The following is a 27,323-nucleotide window of genomic DNA, read 5'->3' as shown; positions in this document are numbered from 1 at the left end:
TTCTTACTAAAGAACAGTTGTTTAGATGAAGTGCAATTGTGATATATCTGTTAAGATGTCACTCAATTTAGACCCATTGTGAGATTTGACCTTACCCCGTTAATATGGCCACCCTGTTAACAAGGCCAAATGTTCATGGCCTGTTGGTGACCGTGTAAATGGGGTTCCGCTGTACCTGCACATGTATGATGTTCAGTAGGTGCATGTTAATTTGACCATGCATGTATTGCAAACTAAAGTACGTTGTTCAAAATCATTGAAATGGAGTTATTGGCTGCTGCAGTAGAGCTTCCATCAGTGTTAGTGGCCTGTCGACAAGCTGCATCCTGTTGAAAATGAATATTATTGCGTGTAGTTTGCACCATTCGATCCTTCATTTCCCAATTGCCAATGCCAAATTAAACTGTCCAACTCTCGTTTTCAGGATAATGACTTGTGGGAGACTAACAGGATGCTGACAAGTGGCGTAGTGCAGAAGTTGGAGGTTGATGATGATTTTGAAGATGACCAGGAAGCGAGAGTACACCTCCTGGTTCATAACATAGTCCCGCCTTTCCTGGATGGACGGATTGTCTTCACAAAACAACCAGAACCAGTTATTCCAGTCAAGGTACATAACTATTACTGTATATTTCTGTCTTTTAGGCTATATACGATATAGTATAGGATATACTGTACATGTGTCACAAGCATCTGTTGGTCTGCATTGTATCAACACATAAAAATAAATCTTTCTGGAGGCTTGGCATCATTAAGCTATATAAATAGCCGTTTGTGCATTAGTTTTCTCATATACATTTATAGTCCCTATCCATAGATGACTACCACAGCATAACAAGTAATTTTTAACCTGTTTTAGGATTCTACATCAGACATGGCCATGATTTCAAGAAAAGGATGTCATGTTGTCCGTGTACACAGGGAACAGAAAGAGCGACAAAAAGCCCAACACAAACACTGGGAGCTGGCAGGAACAAAACTTGGGAATATTCTGGGAGTCAAAAAAGAGGAAGAGGAGGAGGTATTATATTCATTTTATTGGTAATGCTTTGAGGATCTGAAAGATCTTAAGTTTTGTACACTTGAAACTACAGGCTGCAAAGTCATCACTTGACCGTATTTGCAAGTAGACTTCTTGACCATATCAATTGCAATATACCCACACCTGAGGGATAGGACTGTAGAACAATGCTCTATTTTCACGATAATTGCAGAAATTCTCGCACACTCATTGGCTAATTTTCATTGTCAATAAGCGGACAGACACATGAATTTATAATTTGTGTGATGTGTCAACAAGCGAGAACGGACAATTTGACAATTTGTTGTCGTAATAAAACAAATTGACATCTGATTCAGTTTTTCATGCGTCTGTCCTGTTATTGACAATGAATTTTGTCATAACAATGTCAAAGTAGCTGTTGATCCACGAGGCTACAGTATCGCCATGCGGATCCACAGACTTTCAGGCACATGGAAAACTTACGTCAATTTATTAAATTGCAACTCTGGTTCAATAATTGAACTGACTCATTTTGGTAAAAAAATGATCTAAACTGCAAATCTAGAGCTGAAGAAAGATAACGGTCAAATAGTCTTTCTGAATTAGGAAGCGATAAATTCTCCACTATCATAATGGGGTTATGATTTACACAAACAAATGAAAATCTTTTTAGCAGAGTGTCAAAAAAATGCGTCTCTGAAGTCAAAAAACTTCTAACAATGCAAATTGTAATAAATCTGCACATCAACTCTATTTGCACATTAGTACATTCCAAGTAATGTTTCAACAGTTAGGCCATTTGAGGTCTCAATCACATGACTGCCAAATATGGTTGTGACTAACAAATGTTGAAGGGACCTGGAGTGTACAGGAACAAGGCAAAAAACTTTTTATGCCCTTTACTCCACCCCAAAAGAACACACCCCAGTGCTGCCTTGCCTGAGTTCTGTTTACTGGGCTACTATAATAACACACATCAAATGATTAGGCTAATATGGCTATGGGCAAAGGCCCATAGCCGCTTTTATTCAAACATCAAATTTCCTTAACAATCTTTCATAAGAAGTTTGGCCCAGTAAAGGTGTGGCACTAAAAACGCATACACTAAAACATACTTGAAAGGAAAACCGTGGATAGGACCTGGGGAGGAGGAGGGAGTACGAAAACACGTGTTGCACCGCAGACTAACAGGGACGCAATGACAAGCACATGGCTTGGTAGGTCTTGTGATCCATGCGAAACCCTTACACGGGGGGTCGACTGCATTGTACTAATATCTCCCCTGTCGGTCCTAGGCCCTCTCTGAATAAAGCAATACACAAGCAGAGAAAGAGCATAACAATCCCTTTTCCAGGGAAATATTTTATTTAAATCGAATTTCGACATATCAAGATATAACTGTAAGGCCAAGAGCTTTCCTTTGCAGCAATGCGGTATGCTTTAATTAGTGACGAATTCCCATCACCTTTTTGTTTGACAATAATTATGTTGAATATTGTGAGGAGAAATTTGCTGTTAATCTTTTTTTTGGAAGTAAACAGGTTAATTACATGTACAGTTCTCACTGATTTTGATTGTTGTTTAAGGACACCAAAGGAGGTGAAGAAGATTACAAGGATAACCAAAAGTTTGCTGAACACATGAAAGACAAAAGTGAAGCTAGCAGCGAGTTTGCTGCTAAGAAATCACTCAGAGAACAGAAACAGTATTTACCCATATTTGCCATCAGAGAAGAGGTTAGACACTCAATTGATGCGATAGCGCATTTTTATGTATTTGAATTTCTTGGGATTTTATCCTACGTCTCAAAACTGGATCCCTGTTGAGAGTTGAAAAGAGCCAAGTATTCTAGTGCTTCATGTGTAAGTTTGTGGGCAAGCATCTTTTATTATTATCATAATCGTGTAGAAAACTGAAACCTCAGCTCTTTCTTCTCAGCTATTGAACATTGTGAGAGACAATCAAGTTGTCATTGTCATTGGGGAAACGGGGTCTGGGAAAACAACGCAACTTACTCAGGTAGGAGTGAACTCTCTTTTGGGTTCCAGCTGAGTGTCAACTTAGTCTGGGATTCTAAGTTTTGTTGTCTTCACAGAGAAATCAGTAGCTTTCACATAGTTCAGTCTTGTATTGCAGGGGTTGGAACTCAATAAAGAAATGAATGCACGCTTCCAGTGAAGTCGACTGCCACAGAATCAATGCCACAAATTGCGATTTCGATATTTACTGAATTTGTCTTGATGAACTCGGCTCGTGAATAATTGGCTTTTCCTGGCCGGTATATGTGAAATTTGTTGTTGCTGCTGTTTATTTGATGTATTTGAATCAGCAATGACTGCTTCTCTGACCTTGCAGTATATGCACGAAGACGGATACACAAACTATGGCATGATTGGGTGTACACAGCCTCGTCGAGTGGCAGCCATGTCCGTTGCTAAGCGTGTCAGCGAAGAGTTCGGCTGCAAACTTGGTGAAGAAGTTGGGTATGCCATTCGATTTGAAGATGTCACTTCAGAGGTGAGAAACTTACAGCTCAGTTGAAAATAGTTTTCCTTGCTTTGGTTGAGCCTCTCTAATGGTTATTGCGCTGAACTCTGGATCAAGCCGTCCAGGTTCAAGTTGTTGCCTTATTGGGCAAGACACGCTACTCCACCCACGTGTATAAATGGGTAACGGCGAATTTAATGCTGGGGTTAACCCTGAGATGGACTAGCATCTCATCCAGGGAAAGTAGAAATACTCCTAGTCGATTAATGCCACGGAAACCAGAGATAAGCGCCGGCCGTGATGGGCTAGTTGTCTCAGTCGAGCACAGACTTAACTTTTGTAGAGAGGTTTCGAAGATAGATCGACGTGTCAAATCATGACGATAAAAAAAAAAAAATTGGTTTTTCTGGGCGAACATTCTTTTCTTTTACTTGAATAATAAATGTAATAATAATAGTTTGCCTCCATGTTATTTTTAGAATACTATTATCAAGTACATGACAGATGGTATTCTATTGCGAGAGTCACTCCGTGAATCAGATCTTGATCATTACAGTGTTATTATAATGGACGAGGCTCACGAGAGATCACTCAACACGGATGTGCTGTTTGGTCTGTTAAGAGAGGTGAGATGTCATGTTCCCTGCTTTATGCAAAAAAATCGAACCAAAACTAGCAATTTCACAGAAAATTGCCTACAACTTTGACCTCACGTTAGAGTTGCAGGATGTTTACCAATTTTATTATATACATTGTAAAAGTTACATGTATGAACTCTAACAAGTCGGTTAGAAAAGCGATTTATTTATATTTAGTTACATGTAAATCCATTTTCTTTCAAGAATTTATAATGAGTTTGAACTGAAAGAAATTTGCAACTGGCAGCTTTGCGTCTTATCATTTGTCCACAAGATACGCGTTAACTATTTTCACCCTCGCCTTCTTTAGTCATCCTTCTTTCACTAATGTTATCTTGCCATTTGTCAAGTCATTCTAGACGTTATAGCTCTGTATCATGTGATCTAAGTATGTTTTTGAGCTTTTCTCAATCATGCTCAAATAGATACAGTGTAGCAGTTTTTCTCTACCTGCGCAGTTATCTTGTTCCCTTCTTCCAGTTTTTTTTACCCTCGCCCACCGAATGCTAGTTTAATGTGTCATGGTTTTAGTTGTTGACGTAAAGAAATCACTTGTACGTGGTCCACAATTTTAATACAATAAGTGACCAGCGGGTTTGTCTTACACACTCAGGTAATTTCTCGTCGAAGAGATATGAAACTCATTGTGACGTCCGCAACGATGGATGCTCAAAAATTTGCCGACTTCTTTGGCAATGTTCCAACATTTCAGGTAAGCGTTGTTATGTTTTATCTCTGCTTTATCATTACGTGTCCTGCTAAACCTAAATTACCCACCTTGCTGGTCGGAGAAATAGTTCTCGCTGTTGGCAAAATTTTGATCTTCGTGAGACTGATCATGAACTCCTATTGTTTTCGATTCCTATCATAAATGTTCGCAAAGCCTCAGCTCGTAATTGCGGTCTCAGGCTACTCATATGCACTGTGATGAGCTAAAAATGCCGCTTTTCTCGCCCTGAAGAAGCAAAAGTAGCACTATAATGAAATAACGCGTTTCGTTTAAATTTCAGATTCCAGGCCGAACTTTTCCCGTGGATATTCTTTTCAGTAAGAACGTGGTTGAAGATTATGTTGATGGCGCTGTCAAACAGGCCTTACAAATCCACCTCACCCCTGCCAAAGGTATGTACTGCTTAGTTACGTACTCCGTTGAAAAGCTGTGAAGCTGATGTTTTTGTTTAGTTTTTCAATTTGAGATTGTGATCGCGCGATGTGGTATACATTAGACCTCTGAATCGAATAATGGGAAATCAATAATTATTCCATAGCCATTCGTCCCTTTTCTGGGGAAAGTGTAGCAGATATTACGGCAGCGTTAGCATTCAATGAGGCTGTCTTTTCGAAATCTGCCCTTGGAACGCGTTGTGAGTTGTGCACCTTTAAGTCAACACAAGTGTAATGCACCCTAAGATTGGCACTTCAAAATGCTCTGTGCTGAAATAAATATTGCTTAGATAATGATTCCCTTGCACTCACATACATTTTGTTGCGTTGCAGGTGATATTTTGATCTTCATGCCTGGTCAAGAGGATATTGAAGTCACTTGTGATCTTATTACAGGTTAGTAACCATCTTTCAATTACTTCACTGATCTATGAGCTTAAAAGATTTCCGCTGTCGCGTTATTTTCCGCCCGTCAACGGGTGTGAATTTTAAAGGTTTTACTTGCGTAAAATGAAATGAGCAGATGTATGGACGGCTTGCGACTGCGAAAAAAGTTGAATGTGGGTCAACTTTTTTTTCCGCGGACGCAAGCGTGAAATAACCGGATAGTGGAAATCCGCCTTCACAGAATGCCGTTGAACTCTGATAAAATAGTCACATTCCTTTGCGCAAACACAAACGTGAGCTCGTTTTGCTTCCTAGTGCATCATAGGAAACAGTACCACAAGGAACCCCATAACAATAATTTCGCCAGGTAGCAAGGGGTAGGAATGGTTGATACAGGTCATTGTACAGTTAAACACTATGGCAGCAGTGAGACAGTTAACACTTGTAAAACTTGAAGGAAAAACGTGTTACTGGTGAAAAACGCGGGAAAATTCACGTAAGCTAATGAAGGTTGGTATAGGATTCTTACGTGATTGGCTGAAAGGACGACAGCTTTGATTGGTTGGATCGTGTTTGTTTGTTGCTAGACCTGTGACCAATGCTCGACAAACACAAAACGGTAGCTCTTCTAGTGACATTTGCCTCTGTTTTTTGTTTTCAGAGCGACTGGACGAGATAGACGAAACCCCTCCGTTAGCAGTGCTGCCAATTTACTCGCAGCTGCCGTCAGACTTGCAGGCTAAGATATTTCAAAAGGCGCCAGACGGAGTCAGGAAATGCATAGTGGCAACAAATATCGCAGAAACCTCGCTTACAGGTTTACATTTTTGTATACTTTACCGGTAAAACTTTTATATGATTTTAAGGATTTAGGTAGCTAATCGTCTAGCGGAGTAGCGCAAAACCAAAGGCGAGTTATCTTCGATACTCAAGCGAAAACCGCCCAAAACACAACTTCTTTGTTTTATTTTTCAGTGGACGGAATCATGTTTGTGGTGGATTCTGGGTACTGCAAGCTGAAAGTGTTTAATCCTAAGATTGGTATGGACGCCTTACAAGTGTATCCCATCAGCCAGGTATTTCGCAAATCACTTTTACCCATTTATTATTCGTTTGTTTAAAAGTGTTTGTCACTGTGGAGTTTTATGTTACAGACTAAGGCTAGCTGCAGCATGCTACGAAGACAAAAATATCAATCATTAGTTAGTTATGAAAGTTAATTTGATCTTGGAACAATGAGTTTTGCCTGTTTGTTGTAGGCCAATGCGAATCAGAGATCTGGCCGAGCAGGCAGGACCGGGCCTGGGTGAGTTGAGTACAAGAGAAAGATAGCGTTTCTTGTGTTCACCAGGGGCACCCAACGACCGTTTTCTCTCAAATGCTTTTAAACGCTGTTTTAGGCTATCTGGAGTACTTTTAAAGCTCTGTAGGTTAATTTTAGGTTGCGCTAAAAAAAATTTATCTGTTCGGTTATTCTAGGGGAACTTGAGTATTCTCGAATTTATTAGGGCTTTTTTGTCCATTCCCCCAAAACCTTAGGTCTTATCGCCTTTCCGAAAATGATAGCTGACCTTTTTTCGGTACCCAAAACGACATTTTTTTACAATTCGAAAACAACAGACATTAAATTCCTCATATCACGAAAGTTCGAGGTGACAATTCTCTTCAGAAAGTCAGAGGGGATTAAAGGTCTTCCGAACAGATAATTAGCCGATACGATCCGTTGGGTGCCCCTGGTTCACGTTGATTCAGGAGAAACGAAATCCAACATTTTGTTCACACAGTAATTACTGTTTTACTGAAACCAGACTGCCTTTTTTATCTTGTAAATTTAACGTATTTGCCCGATCTTCTTCCTTTGTATTTCGTCTGCAATGAATTATGTGGCGTAAGTTCTTCATTTCCAATACATTGATTCATTAAAAATGGTAATAGGACTGAGTGGAGTCCAATTCGGCATGTAATCATACGAGTGATAACAAATTGGACGACCGCGAAGCGGGAGCCCGATTTGTTAATCACGAGTATGATTACAGACTGAATTGGACGACGCGAAGGCCTGTTACCAATTAATCAAAACTATGGCAAAATTCGAGAAACGAACAAACCATCGATTGAGCGCTGAACGATTAAACGTCGTTATGAATGCTGAAAAACACAGCAGTTTACTCAACAAAGTGCACCGCAAGAGCGCGCGGAAAATGACGCGTACTGTCCAGTTACAAGCATGACGCGTACACTGCCCAATTAATGCTCAAATCGGGCTGCTGATAGCCAATCACGTGCGAGAATTTTGTTATAAATTTGATTAATTTTGTAATAACATACTTGTCTCGTATGTCTTGTTTTCAGTCAGTGTTTTCGGCTTTTCACGGAGAGTTCCTACAAAAACGAATTGCTTGTGTCCACGGTGCCAGAAATCCAACGAACAAACTTGGCCAATGTTGTCCTTCTTCTCAAGTCCCTCGGAGTGCAAAATCTGCTGGAATTCCACTTCATGGATCCGCCGCCTCAAGTAAGCAGCCGTCCTTACAAATACATGTCTTGCTTCCCACGCTCATTTCATTGCGAAGGAATTAAATGTCTGAGATCCGACCCGGAACATTTCAACGGTCTGATGATGTTGCCTTGCAGAAATATTTGTAGTGTTTCTGACAGGGCATTTCCGAGCTGCCTTTTGCCTCTGTGTCATAACCAATCTTGGTGCGAGACCATTCATATGAAGATGTGTCCCACCTACAGGTTCATGTTCTTGCAAATCAAACTCATTTTCATACGAAAGGTTTAGCACGAGGACTCATCTTGAAACAGGAACCCAAGATAACTTTGAAATGGCCTATTCTTGGTTTCATGCATCAATGTGGATCGAATCTCGAACAAAAGCCACAGTGAACAATGTCTGCCGAGCTCCTAAAAATAAATTCTCACACACTGAATGTCATTTGTCTGCCACACGACAATGCAACAGCCCTTTGTTGACAATTCTATCAACATCACAACGATAACAGAATCGGAGTCAACAACAGGAAAAAACTGCCCAAACCTTGATACACTTCTATAAACTTTAGGCAAGAACTCGCTAAAGGGTGGGAGGGTGGGAAAACTGTTGCACTGTCCGGCAAGAAAAGAAAAACTGAATCACGTGACTCGAGCGTGAAACTGACATCCTGATTCGAACCCAGGTCCCCCATTCAGTGTGTAAGAACTTCGTTTCCTGCCTCTTTCGTAAACTTAGCCGGCAGGAAAAACATTTCATCACTGCATTCACTTGTAGGACAACATTTTGAATTCCATGTATCAGCTGTGGATTTTGGGTGCACTTGACAACACAGGAAGCCTCACCCCCCTGGGACGCCAGATGGTAGAGTTCCCCTTGGACCCCGCCCTGTCCAAAATGGTGATCATAGCTGTGGATATGGACTGTAGCGACGAGTCACTGGTAAGGAAACCTGTTCCACTGTTTACACTACGGGGAGGAGAGGGAAACGTTTGAATGCTATTTCTGTCAGAGTCTTGTCTCGGAGACTTGACTAAGCCGACAGTAATTGTGTCCAGTGAAATGTTTAAAGTGCACCTAACCCCCAAATTTTTTTTTCGCTAAAATGAATCCACTTACTGTTACAACTAATTCGGCGAAAAAATTTTTGAATTTGGTTGAATCCTCAATTTGCTATGGCCCGCCGAAAACGCGAAAATCGCCCTAAATCGGCGCCATTTTGTTTCACGACTGAGTTCTGGGGGGAATGGGTCCAGCGGCAGTTGTGACGTCTACCCAGGAACGAAGCGTGTTTCGCCGCTAGTCATTTCACTGTAGTGGCGGTGTTGCTCGTGAAGAATTTGCAGCTAAAATGCCTACGAGGTGTGTTGCAGGCGGTTGCAGCAACACCCCAGACTTAGAAAATGGAATAGCGCTTCACTGTATTCCATATTTTGGTGACGATCGGCCACAAGCGAAAAAAAGACGAGAAAAGTGGGTGGACTTTGTAAAGCAAAAGGAGCGAAGTGGGAGCCTTCGAAGAACTCGGCCATCTGTTCAGTGCACTTAAAGCCAGAAGATTTCCACTTCAGGTATGAAGTTTATATCAGAGTCATCTGAATAAAAACTCATCTCTGACTCTGAGGAGGAAGACATCTTGATCTTCTAGCGAAAATTTGGGCGTTTTAGGGCTAAAATATACAAAAGCGAGTATTCTACACTACGACGTCCAAAGAAGCAAAGAGAAATGACTGAGGGCTGTTCTATTCGGTTCCTGGGTAGACGTCACAACCTTGCTCGACCCAGACTCCCTAAAACGCGGTCGTGAAACATCTCGAGCACGACTTTGGCGGGCCATAGAAAATTGAGGATTCAACCAAATTCCAAAATTTTTTCGCAGAATTAGTTTAAACAGTAAGTGGATTCGTTTTAGCGAAAAAAAATTGGGGGGTTAGGTGCACTTTAAAATTGCAAGAATGTTAATGTTGCCTCATGCTTGCGTGACCCGGAACTTGCACTAGTTTTGAATTGGATAATACCGAAATTGTGAGTCCCTAAATTGAGATTTGCCAACAACTGCACTTGTCCCCTCGCCTTACAGCTTTGCTTTCTTTGATAAGCAGTCTTTAATAGGCTAAGTATTTCACCTCAACATGCACGATTCTTGCTAACACGGTCTTGTCAGAGTTTGCATGAGTAACGATCAAGGCGTTAATCATCTCTCAACAGACCATAGTGTCCATGCTGTCAGTGCCCGCCATCTTTTTCCGTCCAAAAGGCAGAGAAGAGGAGAGTGACGCGGCTAGAGAGAAATTCGCTGTACCCGAGAGCGATCACTTGACGTATCTTAACGTTTATATGCAGTGGAAGAGTAACAAGTAAGTCAGTTTGTTATTTTATTTGTAGGAAGTAGGAAAAACGAACTAAGCAAATTGTAATGCGATGCTTAAAGATACCGCGCACTTCTGTTTCTAGGGGGTGGCTGTTTAGCGGCGATCGGCCGAGAAGACAGCATGTTGGTTTCTGTTGGTTAGAGTAGCCCACGTGTTTCATGAAGCAATTAAACTTTCAATAATTTCAAGTTCTGTCCTGGTTTGCTGTATTTTCCTTGCTTTGTTGGATCCCAGATGAATCTTGAACTTTTTACAACAAGGCTTTGTGTATATCTATATGGCTGGTTCAGGTTGTAATTTTAGTGTTTCGTTCTAATGCAGTAATGGTGAGACGAGGTAGGGTGGGTTGTGAAAAAGTGTGTTCGAAAACGCAAACATACATCGTTGTCATTCCACTAATATTTATGCATTTTCTTTCCTAGCTTTTAGTATAATATTATTGTGTACTTTTTTAACAGTTACTCAGCCCAGTGGTGCAGCGAGCACTTTATTCACATCAAAGCTATGCGAAAAGTGAGTTTGTTTTTGTTCACACGTTTAGAAATTTTGTCTTGTGCAATGTGCCACCAGTTGGGATTTTTAACAAGTTTCTGTTCAATTTACAATATTTGTTTGCTTGTTTCAGTTTCCTAGTGTTAAACACTTCGATACTTAAATGTAGTGATTTATTATTTTATCATTTATGTTATTGCTAGAAAGGACAAGGGACTTTTTGCGCAATAACATTTAAAATGTTTTCTCATTCGGATTTAGTATTAACAAGTAAAAACAGATCCCTGTAAAAGCGTTTTCAAAGATTTTAACATATATTAAACCAGTATTCCGAGCTCCTTAAAGCTGATCGAATCCTGTTCAGGTTCGAGAAGTCCGTGGGCAGCTAAAAGATATCATGATACAACAGAAGATGCCGCTGAAGTCCTGTGGAAATGATTGGGACGTCATCAGAAAATGTATCTGCTCGTCCTACTTTCATCAAGCTGCCAGATTGAAGGTGAGAAAGACAACATACGTGAACCGGTAAGAGTTCAAACCGTCTCTCTTGATTAGACGCTATATAATTTTCCTCTAGGAAGGCTAATGGTCAGCGCGCTGGACTCAGCCCTGGTGTTTAGCCCTACCGTGGTGATTGCGTTGTGTTCTTATGCAAGACACTTTACTCTCACAGTACTCTCTCCACCTAGGTGTATAAATGGGTACCGGGGAATTTACTGCTGGGGTTGACCTTGCGATGGACCAGCATCCCATCCAGGGGGGGGAGTAGAAATACTGCTAGTCGCTAACCGGGATAAATTCCGGTGTCATGCACCACTATCCTGACACAGACGTCTTTCCGAGTTGGTCGAAACCTTCTTAACCTTCTTCAGGCAAATTATGATCAACAGTTACAACACATATCGTAATGAAATAAGATGGGAATAAGCTCCACTGTATGACAATAAGGCCGGGGGGAGAGGTGGGGCTTATAATCAGAAGACATGATAATATAAGGGGAACTATGAGTATGAGTTATTGACCAAGTGTGAGGTCAAGATGGCTGGATATTGGCTAAGTTCTTTTTTTTGCGTGTTTATGGACCGAGACGGAGTCGAGGTCCATAAACTCGCAAAAAAAGAACGAGGCCAATATCCAGCCATCTCGACCGAACAAGCTTGGTCAATAAAGGATTTACTATATGGCTTTCGGGGAAATTTTTCTTGCGGGAGACGGCGGGTAGTCCCGAGCGGGCAGGCTAGCTCCATCTTGCCCGCTCGGGTAGCCAATCACAGCGCAGGATTTGATTCATCTTGCCCACTCACGGAGCTAGCCATATAATAAGGGTGTTTATTATCGGCAAGAGTTATCCATCTGGGAGGCTTTCCTCTAGTGCAGATTGTTTTCATCATGTTGAAGTACTCTGTTGTAAACAACATGAGCTCGTGCTTGGTTTCAGTCTGGCCATTTTAATCCATTTTCCTGCAGGGTATCGGAGAATACGTAAACATGAGAACAGGGATGCCCTGTCATCTTCACCCCACCAGTGCACTGTTTGGCATGGGATACACACCAGATTATATTGTCTACCATGAACTGGTCATGACTTCTAAGGTAAGAAAATGCCATGTTTTTTATTTTATTTATTTATTTATTTTTTTTAAGTAAGCTATCGCAAAGACGCCTAAGAAAATTTAGGGCTCATACAAATAGGACCTGATAAAACTACCTAAATGCAAACTAAGATGTGCTAGACGCATGATCTCTTTGAATCTTCTCATTAAGGACTCTTTAAAAACCGTTGTACGTTGTTTTCAAAAAGGTTGATACAAGGATTTGTTTTGTGTCAGTAACCGGTGGCTTGCGTTTAAACTGAGTATTTTTCATCTCATCGACACAGGAATACATGCAGTGTGTCACTGCTGTGGACGGTAATTGGTTGGCAGAGCTTGGACCTATGTTTTACACTGTCAAAGAATCAACGAAAACCAGGCTGGTGAGTTCTTTTGTTCTGTAAACAGAACCATTCAGCTTCAAGTCCTCACGAGAAACGTATTAAGGTGACCTGAGATAAGCTACCGTAGCTTATCTCAGGTCGCCTTACGTTTTTTCGCCAGGACTTTTGGTAAATTAAGCAGTCAAATGTAACTGAAGGTAATATACCAAGTACATAATATGAAACAGGACCATTTGACAATTTGATGTTGCTTCAGACAAACATATACTACACTACTATATGGGTACTACAGCGTGCAGCTTTTTGGTGACGAACCATTTCATATTACCATGTCCGTTAAACAAATTTCAACAAATTTGTGGTAACCTAGAGGAGCCGTTGGGAGACCTATGCTTTACAGGTTTCTGTGTCAATTGTGGTCGTTTTGCTTGTTCACTAGGAGAAAAGAAAGCGTGCTCGAGAAGATTTGTCGGCGATGGAAGAGGAAATGGCGGCCGCTAGTGCGCAGATGAAGGCGAGAGAAGAGGAAAAGCTGGCCAAAGAAACTCCGTCCGTCAGGTCAGTATATGATGGCCCTTAGCCCCATAATGAAATCTTCGATTCTCCTTACCTTTTTGTTACAAATTCAAGTAGCAGGAAACGAGAATTAACTATCTGATCTTAAAACAGTACATGAAGAAAATGTTAGTCTTAGTTTCGAGTCTTACACTAAAGTATTGCTTTTGCCATACATCACAGGTCACAGATCGCCACACCAGGGCGTAAAGCTCCTGCTACTCCGCGCCGCACCCCCTTCAGATTTGGACTGTAGCGTCAACAACAAAGGAATCGTTTTCTCCATTGGAAAACCGGAACATTTGGAAGTAGTGTTCGATCGAGATTTCACCATTCTTCGTTTTGCGTCAGAGTTGAACTAATCTCGAGGAAGAACTTAAAATGAATCACAAAAATCTCGAGCTTTGTGCCAAAGCCAGTGACGTGAAGTTGTCACCCTTGCTTCACGGAGATAAATTTGGAGTTTGTCTTCTAGACCTGTAGCCAAAGAAAAGAAGCGTTCTTTGAAATGCACTCATCTATCAGTCGGACTACATAAAAAATGTCATTACATCGTGAATACCTTACTTGTAGCAGGAACAACACCGTCTCGAAGTGCTAAGAGCGATTGTAGGTAAATTACTTTCAAACTACATGTATAATCACGCCAAATCAATCATTCTTCTTTCTTTTCGGTCATCCAAATGTCCTTCTTCTTCACATTTATAAAACTTGCTAACGAATTAAGAGAATGAGCAGCATCGCGACGAATTACACGGTGTCATTCAGATGTGAATGCTAAATATGTTTTGTGAAGTTGTAAATAAAATGTACAGCTCGTCTTATTAGCCTTGTTTCTTTCTTAACACCTCTCTACAATGGCCACCTCGCTCTCGACAACGACCACTTATTTTGTCTCGGCGGACGGTACAGATACTGACTCTTATTTTAACCTCTCCACTCTGGCCACCCCTCCATAACGGCAACGGCCACTGAAGCGCGTCACTACTGCCAATTAGGGAGCTTAAGCAACGACGACGACGACGCCGAGGACGACGCCGAGGACGACGCCTAGTAAAAAATATATTTATTTTACAAGCGAAATTCGCGATTGTCTAGATCTGCTCGGTCTGCCAATGGCTCTTAAAACGTGCTTATAAGCTAAATATGCAACGACGGCGTTCAATTCCAAATGGAAATACGACGACGTAGACGACGCAGAACTTGGTCATTTCACGTTGTTGTTTTGCAGAGAACGGCAAAGAAATATAGAAAGATTTATAACGCACGTGCACAGCTATTGTTTTGCCCATTAAACCTTTTGTTTAGTGACGTTCTCGTTGCCGTCGTCGTCGTGGTTTGCTTAAGCTCCCTAATAACCTCTCAACAACGGCCAGTTAATCAACGACTGTCGATTGGTGCATCCAAAACCCCATTTTTTTTTTTCCAAAAGGTCACCAGGTTTGATCTGTGACCAACTTGATCGTTGGTCGCTGTTTCTGTTTAGTTTCTGTTGCCGCACTGATACATTTTGATTTATACATTCTATTAAATAAGCATTTTTTTGACAAAAAGAAATGTTGTACCCCTGAAACCGTAAACCTGGCGAATGCTGCGCACTAAGTCAAAAACAGCTTTTATTGTAGTTGTGAGTCGCTTTGATTTGACGAGTGGGGCCAAGTGTGGGCTAAATGTTTTGCTTAGAGCTAACTAAAACAATTAAAGAAAGCAATATTTACTAACCAAAATTCGCAAAAGCAGGTTGGAGCACCAAGTCGAAATTAAGGGTTGCTTTAAATTGAAGTGCTTGTATTTTCTTGTCTGCGGATAACAGAATTGTCGACTTTTTATTTGTAAAATTCTATGAGAATTCTTGTGATGGTAACACTTTTTCCGCCTCTGACATCAGCAGCGTCCTCTCGAGCCGAGTCTTGAGCCGCCATTTCAAAACAGAATTCGTAAGGAATCATGAGAACTTATCACGATTGGTTTATTTTAATTTGGTCACAGGAGCTGTTGTCCCATCAATTCACACGAAGGGGTGGCGAATGGTAAATGCGAGACTTTGCGAGACGGCGAGACAAGCGTTTTTCTTTGCGAGCCCGAGACATTTTGGCTTTATAGATTGCGAGACCGAGACTGTGTGAGTGAGTGTTTTGAGTGCGGGCGCGAGACGTTCAGACTCTTAAAATTCGAACCCCAGATTAAGTTGAGAGCCAGAATGAGCTTGTACAGCCTTAAGGTGGCCGAACACAGTTTTCGCGCGCGCTTTCGCTGATGCAATTCAGCGCGCGCACAAGGATTGAAAAACAAACATGCCTTCAATAGAGCGATCATCTCAACACCCGCGCTATATGCGCTATTTTTCTCCATTATTGAACGCAGTGTACTGATGCCTTTAGTGTTTTATTACAAAGCTATGTTAGAAAAGGTAACGACGCAAAGAACCCAGCAATTCTCAGCTTTTTCTTTGTTACCGAAAGAACCCAGTTAAATGCAGCGCATGCGCAGTTGCTCGAAAAATTGAGACCGATTGCTTTTGCAGAAACTTGCCGATTTCTAACGATCCAGTCGTTAGAATTTCAAGAAATTTGGCAAAAAAATCATTCAGAAACCACGCGAATGATCTATCGCAAAAAATCTGAATTTTGACATAGGGAATTTTTAATAATACAGAACATGCAGTGAAAACGATTTACGGCGAATTACGAAAGTCGCCTATGTCAAAATTTTATTAGAACAGTGTTGACAGAAGGGATTTAATGTCAATTCATAGTGGGCAATGATGAAAAAAATCTAACGACTGAATTTTTTTTAAATAAACAAAAACCATTTTCTAAGCCTTGTTTTTAACCAGCCCCGTTGCCATGGCAACAGCACTCACCTTAGCCAAAATGTGAGAATAAACCCTTCTGTGGTTAACGTTGACTCTTACAAAAAACGGGCGCCAAAGCATAAATATCTTTAAAGTAATGGTAAATTAGGCAGCGGCTCTTCAAAACTATGTTCGGCCACCTTAAGCCAGCTTCTTGGAACTGACTGGAACTGGAAATTCGACTATAACACACTACGTTATGATATCCTAGAGAAAAATAACTGTTTTTCTGGCGCCAAAACGGACGTTGCGGTAGGTTTTGTACCTTTTTGTGGAATTAAGACAATTAGGAGAAGTTAGGATTAACTTTTTCTCGGAAAATTTGTAAGTTGCTTCATTGAAATTCCATATCAAGTGAAGAGAAGACGTCATTCATAAAAACTGATAAAGGAACGAATTGGGACTTCGAGACCCTTAGCCTTGTGAAAAATGGAGACTCCGAGATAGCTTCGTAGAAAAATCGAGACTGCGAGACGCACATAACCGCTAAAAAACGAGACTGCGAGAACCGTAAAACTCGACTAAAATTTTACGAGACCCAGAGTTTTTGAAGGACCATTCGCCACCCCTACACGAAGCATTTTGAGCGACAAGTCACAGAGACTTGTCCCTTCATGTCAAACAAATTTGAACTCGTGGGACACGATTTTTTGACAAAAATGGCAAGCTAGTTGACGATGGGACTTGTCCCCGCGACTTGTTGCGTGTAGGGACTGGTCGCAGCAGTGTGTCACCACATGAGTGGACAAAAGGAATCCACGTGACCTAATTTTGGGCACGCATTTGGTAGTGCATTGAGTTTGAAAAGATATTTTCAGGGCCATCCTTTAATGACTACTACGTACTGTCTATGTATGCGTTTTACAGGAAACAAGGAAGACAATTTCACTCTAGAATGTCTATACATCAAAGATTAACAGATTTTCTCGTCCTATGAGAGGAGTAGTTTTCTGAATGTCACATGATTTTAGTGAAATATTAAACTGCCCCATAAGTCTCATTATAACCTCTTATATCGACAAAGTATCTAAGTATCTAAATGATCTACATAAATCTAAAGCTAGTTATCGGGTCCATTACTCTGTCCATTTCCATTCCAGTACATTTGATTTTCGAGTTGTTTGACGACTTCGACTGGTGTTTTAGAAAAAGCGTGGGTTGAAAAACTCATCTTGGTCCTCCTGAGCCATGTCGCTCGATGGCACAACAGCACCTGTTTAAACAGAAAGGAAACTAAGAGGCCAACAAACCAACATTCCAATCAGCCATTATATCAAATAAAAAATCCATCAATCAGTCAGTCAGCCAGTCAGTCAATCATTTATACACATAGTCCAAACTGAAGACATTTTTATTTAGAAAAGCGTTTCAATAGCTCTTGATGTTTTCTATACATTTTTACTAGATCCCTTGTTTTTAATATTTTAATTTTTAGCTCGTTACCTTAGCCTAATGTACATAATTATTGTAAATAATTAGTTTTAAATTAATCACACTATTCATAGCATATCGTTTAATTTACATTACTCATTTGGTTTGTTAGGCGCATTTGATCATATTCACATGTTAATTTGCGCCTTAGAAATATTAAATATTATTATTATTATTATTTATTTTATAGTGTTCTGGAATTAGGGAACTCGCTAAACGAATGTACAAAAATTTAATTATATTTAAAAAAAATGTGCAAAGATTAAACGTTAAGCTAAGCACTAAGCGCGTGATTAAAACTAATACAGGAAATCAAGCTAAGTTAATAGATAGTCACAGTGGCTATGAGCCACTCAACTTGGAAAATGGATCGTCTGTAAACAGTGACAATTTTGATGCCACCGACTCGAGGTTTTAATCCATAGGTTAAGTTAAAGTTAAAGTCCACTGGCATAACGTAACGGTAAGAGAACACACGAGGAGATGTAACACCGTTTAAAACATTCATGAAGTTATTGGTGATTCTCGTCCGAGACAATTATATAGAAAGTATGGCTTCTTGTCCGATCAGCAAAGCAAGTATGTTCGAAAGTGAGTACTCTAAGCACGCTAAAATCATTTCTAATGCCAGAGTCTCAATTCTTGGCGCTGATCAAAAAGGGATCTCTACCAAAATGGGAAAGACAACGCACTGGGAAAGAAGTTGTTACTTCATTGAGCTAGGTCTTCCTGAACAGTAGAAGATGAAGTATGGATAAAATACGCACCTGGAAGGGTTATCTTGTACACGTAGTTAGCCGCCGTCTGGTTGCCTCCACACAACATCGATCCACTGGCACACACCTTTCCATCGTTGCCCTCAAAACACTGGTCTGATGGTCCATATTTGTTGTAATTCGTTATGGTAGGGCTGCTGCGCACGCAAAGCCCTGAATAGAGGTTTGAAATAACAGAAGAAATGTTACTTTCATCGGTAACATCCGTACAATTGTGAAGTTCTGCTAAATAAAAAGGTACTGGTGATAAGGAACAAAAACCAGAGATGTTGAGGACTTTGTGGAGGGGCGGTGGCCTCATGGTTAGTGGGCTCGCCTCCGGATCGAGTAGTCCTGGTTCGAGCCCTGGCCGGCCTGGGACATTGTGTTGTGTTTTTGGGTAAGACGCTTTACTCTTAAACAGTGCCCCTCTCCACCCAGGTGTATAAATGGGTTGGTAACCCTATGATGGACTAGCATTTCATTCAGCGGGGAGTAGAAATACTTCTAGTCACTTTATGCTACAGAGACCGGGCCTTATGCATGGGCCACTTGGCTCGAATGCAGACTTAACCGGTTTAAATTACACTGCTTTCACACTCATTTGAACGAGCATTCTCCTAAAGTCGTATTTGTTTTATCAGTAACTCACCGAGTTCCCTTACTCCAAAATACCCCCACTCATTTTCTGCTGCCTTTCTTGCGCATTTACAAAGGAAGTCTGGGAATGCGGCTATGTAGTCGTCACTAGAATCCGGAAGCACATTTCCATCAAAGTTCGGCAATTCTGGCGACACTTCATTGTGGAAAATCTCTTGCATGGCGAGGTCGCTTCCGTCTTCCTTGTAACAACCCACAGGAGTGAAATTTATTTCACATGAACCGTCCTCTAAAGAAAAAGTAATAAACAACAAATGAGCAGGAAAAGGACTACGTAACAAATAAATAGGAGAAGAAATACAGAAAAAAAACCCCGCGTATAACAACCTAGGGTTTTTCAATTTAGCCTCCCTAGATTCTTATATAAATGGTGTTTACTGCCAAATTACGCTACCTAGGTTAATTCTTAATCAGGTTCTTAATTTTTGTTCAAGAAAACAACTTGTACTCTCGCTATTTCTGTGAAAGTAGTTCACAGAGTTTTGCTCAGACAGACAGGCAGGCAGACAGACAGACAGACAGACAGACAGGCAGGCAGGCAGGCAGTCAGAGGGCAGGCGGGCACACAGACAGATCGATCGACCAACGAAGAGAGAGAAGGAAGACATACATACAGGGAGACAGAAGGCAGACAGACAGACAAAATAACTGATATCAATGGGTCACTTAGCCGAGTTGATCCGCAGACTACTTTGACGATGTTATGATGGAATTCATTGTCAATAACAGGACAGACGCATGAAAAGCTGACGTCAGTTTGTTTTTTGTAATAACAAAAAGGCGGAAGTCGCATAAATTATAAATTCATTGGTCTATCTGCTTATTGACAATCAAAATTAGCCAGTGAACGCGCGAGAATTTCAGCAGTCATTGTAAAAATAAAAATCTTACTTATTCTGTAGACGTAGTTCGCAAAGTTTTTTCCCGAACAAAAGTTACTTTGTTCAGTACAAGGTTGGTAACACTTGTCAACACAGAGCCTTTTACTGACACCATCCCGATCATATAGTACGTTACTATCTCCGCCACTCCAACACTCTCCTGTATCAACAAAAACAAAAATGATTGTTTGATCGATCCATTGATTGATTGATTGATTGATTAATTGATTAATTGATTGGTTGATAAATTCATTCATTCATTCATTCATTCATTCATTCATTCTTCGTTCGTTCATTCATTCATTCATTCATTCAGTCAGTCATTCAAGTATTCTTTCGTTCATTCATTCATTTATTCGTTCATTCATTCGTTCATTCATTTAGTCAGTCAGTCAGTCACTCAGTCACTCACTCACTTATTCAAGCATTCTCTCGTTTATTCATTCATTCATTTTTTTATCAAAAGGCTGCACTAAAAAGCAAAAATAAATTTATGACAGATCTCGATCAAAATAGAAAATTACTATCCTTTAGAATACAATCAGGCAAATTAAAGACAATGATTTGCATTTAGAATTTGTTGTAGGTCATAACTTAGATTGGTTTAATTTAATATATTTTTTCCCTGTGTGGGATACTAGTTTCCTACTTTAGAAATGTTCATCATACAGTTTTTATCAATATGCCGCAAACAATTCTCACTTACCATAGAACTGCATGCCGAAGAATGTATGATTCTTAGCTTTGGCTGCCGCTGCACATCTGCAGGCGAACTGAGGCACATATACATCCCAGTTGACCCAGTCAACTCGTCTTCCACTGTAGTTGTCAATGCTGTCGTCCCGATCATTGAAGAGATAATCTGGCAGTGGTCTGGCTGAGGTTATATGGAAATCATTAAAACAGCCAACCTTCTCGAAAGGAACTTGAGGACAGCTCGTGTCCACTGTGGCAAGAGAAAGGAATTGGGCATTAAGGAGGCTGGCAACAGTTTTCAGCACTTCTCTAACAGCTATATATACTTTGAAGGATGAATACCACCACTGTTTAACAAGTGATACTACAATAATAATGGTATCATACAAAAACACATTCATTGGTAAACACGTCACGGTCATTCCTTTTATATAACAGGTTACCATAGCTACAATACGACCCGCTAAAAACACCCTTATTAATTTTAGCTTTAAGCGCTTACTACTCAAAAACGAGTTTGGTGACACCATATATGTTATTTGCGGAATATAACATATTCCGTATAGTGAAAAACTGTGACCGAGGTCTTGAAAATGCTGCCCGAGGTCACAGGCTGAGGGCAGCATTTTCAAACCCGAGGTAAGCCGGACAGTAAGCTGGAAAATAACATGTTTATTGCTTTCCTGCAGTAAACTGATTTTAATTACAAATGGGTTTGTTGACGCAACTTTGTCTTTAAATCGGCTCACGCGCCGTCTACTGCCTTGAAAAGAATTCATATTAGTCTTGTTGATCCACTTTGGAAGAAAGCTTCGGTCATAAGAGAGCAGAAAAGGCGAAATATTTGTAACTTCTTGCGTACAGAATCTTTCTGTTTTGTGTTAAAATGGAACAAGGGAAGGAATTTGATCTACGGAAAGAAAAATGGAGATCACAGAACATCCAAGAAAGTAAATTGCAGGCGAAGTTAGCGTACCCAGTGCCAAGCCTATACTTGCTTATATTTCTTCCTCAGCGCACGCTTAAAGTATGCTGATGTGGAGTACGAGAATTACGTGTGCAGTAAGGAAGCGCAGTAACAAGAGGCGCGATCGTCCTTAAGTAAAAGAGCTGGCCCTGATAATTTATTACTATTTTAAACATGATATTTACCAATCTGGTACACCATGTTGCGATAACGTCCACCCATGCAATAGCGAGAATTCTTTTGACAGGGTAGGTAGTCGTCTTGAATACAGCCACTCTTAGCAGAACCATATCTTGCATAGTTGTGCAGATTGCTGTGACCAGCCCAACACTCTCCTGGTTGACAGAAGAAAATGGCATAATTCAAATTTAACAGAAATCAGAAATAACCTGGTATAAACATTGTCCACACAAAAACCCCTCTCCAGAAGGCAGCGATGAACACCTACGAACTCGGTGGACCTTTGTAACAGGAAGAGTCTAACTTTTTTCAAAAGCCTTATTTTCGGACAGGATTTTAATTATTGTTGGAAGCAGCCGAGTTTGCGTCTCAACAAAGGCCGGTCTTATATTGAAAGAGACTTTATAGAAGCACATATGTAACAACATCGAAAGGTGAAACGCGAACGAGACGACTAAACAACATGTTCTCCACTCATCAAAAGAACACAAAAACTCTCTGTAATATTGCAGTGATAGAATACAAGACAATTCCTGCAAAATTCCTGTATAATAGGGGGAAATGTTATTGATTTGAATCTAAATGTAAGTCCATGGATTAGCCTAAAATCAAGTAATTTTAAACAACGTTACCGTAGAACTGAAGACCAAAAATATCGTATCCTAACTCTTTGGCCTTTTGTGCGCAGCGGCAAGCGAATCCCGGGTAATACATGTTCCAGTTATTCCATTCAATCCGTCTCCCGCCGTAGTTCTTCGTGAGCCGTCTATCACGCTCCTGGTAGATATAGTTGGGTAGAGCTCTCCTCTTAATATTCTGCAGGTATACAATGATTATTTCAGAATATGCATGGACGAAGTTTTTTCATTAGGTCAACACTAATTCACGAACATTTCCGAAGATTTCCCAAACATAACGACTAACAAGGTCATACGTCATTTCCGAGTTGCCCTCTACTTCTGTAAGGCAAATCGAGTCTTGTGCAAATCTACTCATATCGAGATAATTTTTTTATGGAAATCGAGGACATTGAACCCATTTTAAAATAAACAGTCTTCCTAGCCACGAGGACGCCCCGAGTTTGAAGCAGACACAAAAGAAACTGGCAAATGGCCTACTTGAGTGAAGGGATTTTCTTCCTATATGCAAATACCACGTGACGAACAGGAGACCTGCAAGCGAGTATGGTGGTAGAAGGGAACGAAGCGTCCGTTGATACGAAAGCTAAATAGGTTTTAGTCACTCTAAAGGGTTGGCTACAGTTTTTGAACTATCGTGCTGTAAGAACCTCTCCCACACTTTCTGCATCCTTACATCTTTTCTGACATTTTTTGGATTTCATGACGCCATTTTGCGCGAAATCTGATTAACAACAAAACAGAAATGTTCAGAGAACACATTACACACCTAATTCCTATCATAACGTTGGTGTCACAAGATGAATTACGGTAATTTAATTGCGTTTAAAATAAGAAAATATCGGAAATGGGATTTTATGGTCATTGGTGCCATAAGCTTCTAGAAACTTTTATCATTAGTAAACATGTCAAACCGTTTCCATAAAGCTGAAATAGTGTTAATTGATTATAAATCTTAATTAGGATTTACAATGAAAACAATATCTCTGTAGCTACCCGCACTTAATTGTTTTACTTTTTTCTCGTTACTTTTGATCTGGGTCAGTTTAGGGTATAGCCTTGAGCTAGTTCCGTGATTTCCTACGTGATAATGCAACTGATGCATTTTGCTCCGCCCATTTTGGGACATCATGGCCCCGCTATGACATTTAAAGTTACGAATATGCTTTTAGCTGATTTTCCAACTGCCAAAAACTGCATTACCTGATGAGAACTCAATTAAGGAAATCAGTTGCGTCTGACGTACTCTCTAGATATATCAATCCATTTTTAGTTCTGGGGCCTTTGTGTCAACTTGGGTGCTGTTTCTTGTTGACAATTTCGTAGAATTGAATCGTTTAAGCCAAGGTTTCTCACTTGTGAATAATTTCTTGTAAATGCAGATGAATGTTGTATCAGATGATCTTAGGTATAAGCTTAGCCCCAGTGATAAAAAATGGTTAGCAACAGAAATATCGTGATAAACATAACAACAATCTTTTAAGTTATTAGTTGTTAGGGAAAGATCCTTCATATGCGCGCATGTGATTAAACCTTCAGTGACATACATCATCAGTACCTGTAAGAAGTCTAAAATTTTAGATGAAGGTTTATCGAAGTAATCAAAATCTGGAAGAAAGTGTAACCGTACGTGACTACGTGGAGAAACATGAAGAGACAGTTATTTTAGAGAAGAGGCAAAGAGACAGATAATATTAAAAATTTCCCCCAAATGGCACTTTACACCAACCGTGCCCCCATTAAAAACAGCGATAAGTCTTTTGGATATATTACAGGCAGTTTTACCTCCCAGGCTCGCGAAGACAAAACATGCGCGGTTATAAATGGACGTTAGCACTCATTAATTGGTTTCTTAAGACTCGTCAATTATGAATATCAGCACTTAAAGGGTTGGTAGTTAAGATAGCTTATTGCTTTTACCCGCTTGTCATTGAAGCATCCTATTTTGACGAATTCCACATCACAACTTTCCCGACAGATATTTCCAGAGCTAGTGACATTGACTACGAAGAAACCTTGGAAAAGAACAGAAAAAAACATATTACGCTTACCTTCGCACATTTAACTGGTTTGTTGTACCAACAGAAACTCATAACCAACCAATCCGAAAACTTGTCTACTGTCTGATATAGCTTGTGATGTCGCTGACATGATAAGGCCAGATTTATATATTATGGCCGAATTTAACACCGGAAAATATCTAATCGTACCTTTTTTGTGGCGCCTCAGTGGCATATCAGCTGGGCTCGTTTGGTCTGATTTTGGTTATCTTAGCAAGACTTGCATCGCACTAAAAAACGAATCATGGCTCGATCAAACTCGATTGATACGCTACCGAAGCTTCCCAAAAAGGTACGATTGCAGTTATTACAGTATAAGCAAAAGCACTTCTGTACAAAAAGCATTTTCTTTAAGGAAACGCGAAGAAATGAAGAATATCTTTATACTGTGTTGGGTGGTGTAGACCGAACTGACAGTTTTAATTTTCAGCCACTGTAGCTCTTATTTGTCAGTTTGGTCGGTTTTGTGACGAAATTTTTAAGGTTTAAAGAATTCTGTGACATGCTTGCACTAGTTATTTTTATGGATGAATTAATTTCCCAACCCTTTAGTCTGTCCAATCCACCTGTCCATCCGGAGGGGATTTTGCGGCAAAACACACCATTACGATATAAACGGCGACAACAATGAAACATGCAACAAAAGCAGCCATAGAAAAATAGCCATAGATCAAACAGAGCATGCATGGAGACAAAAACTGAAACAAAAAACAATTATGACTTCAGCCGACTTACTGAAAAGCGCCAGCCACAACTGTGCGGTCAGTGAATTCATTTTCAACGATGCTTCACCTCCTGTACCAAAAAAAAAAACGCAATTGTATCCTTAACCTAAACTAAAAAGGCAGCTTGTTACCTTGTGAGATCTGTTCCTAGTTCAAACTAGCGACAAAAAGACATAAACGATATAATGACATAAAGATATCATACTATGTCGCTATGCGAACATGGACATAAAAGCGTAAAGAAAATATCAGTTTTTTATGTCATATGTTCACACTACAAACATAACCACTTCTAACGCCCTTCTTATGTCGTTATGTTTATGTCGATCGTTATGTCGCTAGTGTGAACGATAGGCCTTACTTGTAATACAAACTCTATAGCCTAGTTCACACTAGCAACATAACGATAAGAAGGAATTATGTCGTTATCAGGTTTGTAGTGTGAACATCCTGACATAATGACATCATATGGGTGAACACAACGACATAAGGAAAAAACCTGCTTTCTTCCATGACTTGTCTTAATGTCAATGTTCATATTATTGACATAAGAACTATATGTCGTTATGACGTTGATGTCGTTGAGTCACTGGTGCGAACCAGGCCTTACACTGCGAAGCGTCATTCAGTAAATACTAAAATGAACGGAAGCTTTACAAAAATTAACAGTGTGAAAAGTAAAACAAAACGAAAATAGCGAATTAAACAGGGCCGTAGCGAGAAAGATATTATGACTGAGGCAATGTCCATGAAATAAAAAAAACTATATGACTGAGGCAATATTAAAATGTTCATGGTTGAAGTCTCTTCTAATTCCTAGGTATTTAGAGTGTTTATAATGACTATAAACCTAAAACAACGAGAACGAAAAACAACTTGATTACTTGATGCAAGTGCCTCGGTTTGCCAGTTTTAAGCTACGGCTCTGATAAAGATCTTTTTGCCTCACTTATACAGAAATGATAATGAACAATTTCTGAAATATTTGGGAAAGAATGGCTAAAATCTTTCGTCGGAGGGTTTTCGACGTGTAAACAGCCGTATTTTAAAATAATAAGTTACGTTTGGTAACCTCAAGCTTCCCCCTCACCAAAATAAAATATTCGTTCAATAAAGAAATCTTAACCACATAAAGGGTAAATTGAATTTGCTCTCAACCGGTTAAACTCCTACAGTAAAAAAACTGCAAAACTAAAGTTTAGTTCAGAGCAAACTGTTCTATTTTTTCGAACCATCCATCTGATACTATCTGACCATTCCACTCTTTTCAATAGTTAGTGATGCATATTTTGGGGAAAAAAATTTATCTGTTAAGGCCAGTGGGCTGCAACTGATGATAGGGTGGCCATTCCCTGTACAAGGAAGGCGTTTACAAAGGCTCAAGGTTAAATTAACTTACGTGTATCTTCAAGGAAGAGGCAGATATGCTGCAGAGATATTTCTTCTCGAAAGTAATAAAATAAAAGGTCAGGCTTATTTATGGAAAGCCTGCTAAGAAAAAAGATTTTTATCAGGACCATATCCGATGCGATATGAATCTCCACACTGTTATTGCATCCGTGGAAAGGGTTGATATCGTAAATATTTACTCGGCATGTGACATTTTACTGACGATCATGCATTTCCACTGTGATTAGAATAATGTTAAAAAATAAATGAATGATTGTTCTCTTAGATTAGACACAAGTTAACTTTGTGAAAATTGTGATTAACACGGAATTGATTAACAATATAGTGTAACCTTTTTCACGAAGATATAAGTACTCACAGTTAACAAATATATGAATTTTTTTTCTACACAGGTTTTAACTGAGGGCAACATCAAAGAGAAGTTATTATGCAGTTGCGTAGGTACTTGTTTATTGAAGTAAAGTATTGGTCTCAATTTTAGGCCTTTTAATGTATACTTCTACAGATCTATTAATAACCATTATTGCAATTGCTG

The 27,323-nt window shown here is 39.9% G+C and overlaps 2 protein-coding genes across 5 annotated transcripts in view; one reads left to right on the top strand and one right to left on the bottom strand.

Annotated features, from left to right (window-relative positions):
• The window catches only part of LOC145465958 (pre-mRNA-splicing factor ATP-dependent RNA helicase PRP16-like), a 20,401-nt gene extending 6,043 nt beyond the window's left edge, over positions 1-14,358 (top strand). The window contains exons 6-26 of the mRNA XM_081449728.1: positions 425-610; positions 860-1,021; positions 2,590-2,739; positions 2,942-3,022; positions 3,359-3,520; positions 3,970-4,116; positions 4,742-4,840; positions 5,139-5,250; positions 5,626-5,688; positions 6,341-6,496; positions 6,655-6,755; positions 6,939-6,985; positions 8,032-8,194; positions 8,954-9,118; positions 10,385-10,533; positions 11,007-11,061; positions 11,405-11,539; positions 12,508-12,633; positions 12,920-13,015; positions 13,416-13,534; positions 13,715-14,358. Coding sequence (XP_081305854.1) covers positions 425-610; positions 860-1,021; positions 2,590-2,739; positions 2,942-3,022; positions 3,359-3,520; positions 3,970-4,116; positions 4,742-4,840; positions 5,139-5,250; positions 5,626-5,688; positions 6,341-6,496; positions 6,655-6,755; positions 6,939-6,985; positions 8,032-8,194; positions 8,954-9,118; positions 10,385-10,533; positions 11,007-11,061; positions 11,405-11,539; positions 12,508-12,633; positions 12,920-13,015; positions 13,416-13,534; positions 13,715-13,787 — 2,547 coding nt within the window. The 3' untranslated portion in view covers positions 13,788-14,358. The remainder of the gene's footprint in view (positions 1-424; positions 611-859; positions 1,022-2,589; positions 2,740-2,941; positions 3,023-3,358; positions 3,521-3,969; positions 4,117-4,741; positions 4,841-5,138; positions 5,251-5,625; positions 5,689-6,340; positions 6,497-6,654; positions 6,756-6,938; positions 6,986-8,031; positions 8,195-8,953; positions 9,119-10,384; positions 10,534-11,006; positions 11,062-11,404; positions 11,540-12,507; positions 12,634-12,919; positions 13,016-13,415; positions 13,535-13,714) is intronic.
• A 1,958-nt stretch (positions 14,359-16,316) lies between these two features.
• LOC145465982 (uncharacterized) lies at positions 16,317-25,670 on the bottom strand. 4 transcript variants are annotated; one of them, XR_014041752.1, is made up of 9 exons: positions 24,514-25,444; positions 22,588-22,771; positions 21,961-22,110; positions 20,819-21,058; positions 20,123-20,272; positions 19,224-19,460; positions 18,584-18,745; positions 16,870-17,598; positions 16,317-16,804 (listed from the first exon to the last, which is right to left on the bottom strand). XR_014041752.1 is itself a non-coding variant. In XM_081449758.1 (9 exons), exons 1-9 carry the CDS (start codon positions 25,426-25,428, stop codon positions 17,528-17,530), a joined length of 1,329 nt encoding a protein of 442 aa, XP_081305884.1. In that variant the 5' UTR covers positions 25,429-25,670; the 3' UTR covers positions 16,317-17,527. The 4 variants fall into 4 exon arrangements, 3 of the variants coding, with proteins under 3 accessions (XP_081305884.1, XP_081305885.1, XP_081305883.1); XM_081449758.1 differs by having other exon boundaries at positions 16,317-17,598; positions 24,514-24,608; positions 25,389-25,670; XM_081449759.1 differs by having other exon boundaries at positions 16,317-17,598; positions 23,244-25,444.
• Positions 25,671-27,323: the final 1,653 nt, after the last annotated feature.

Source organism: Orbicella franksi, chromosome 13, assembly GCF_964199315.1.
Source record: "Orbicella franksi chromosome 13, jaOrbFran1.1, whole genome shotgun sequence".
In the NCBI taxonomy this organism is placed as follows: Eukaryota; Metazoa; Cnidaria; class Anthozoa; order Scleractinia; family Merulinidae; genus Orbicella; species Orbicella franksi.
Note: the sequence above shows the minus strand (reverse complement) of the source record. Positions and strands in the feature narration are given on the sequence as shown.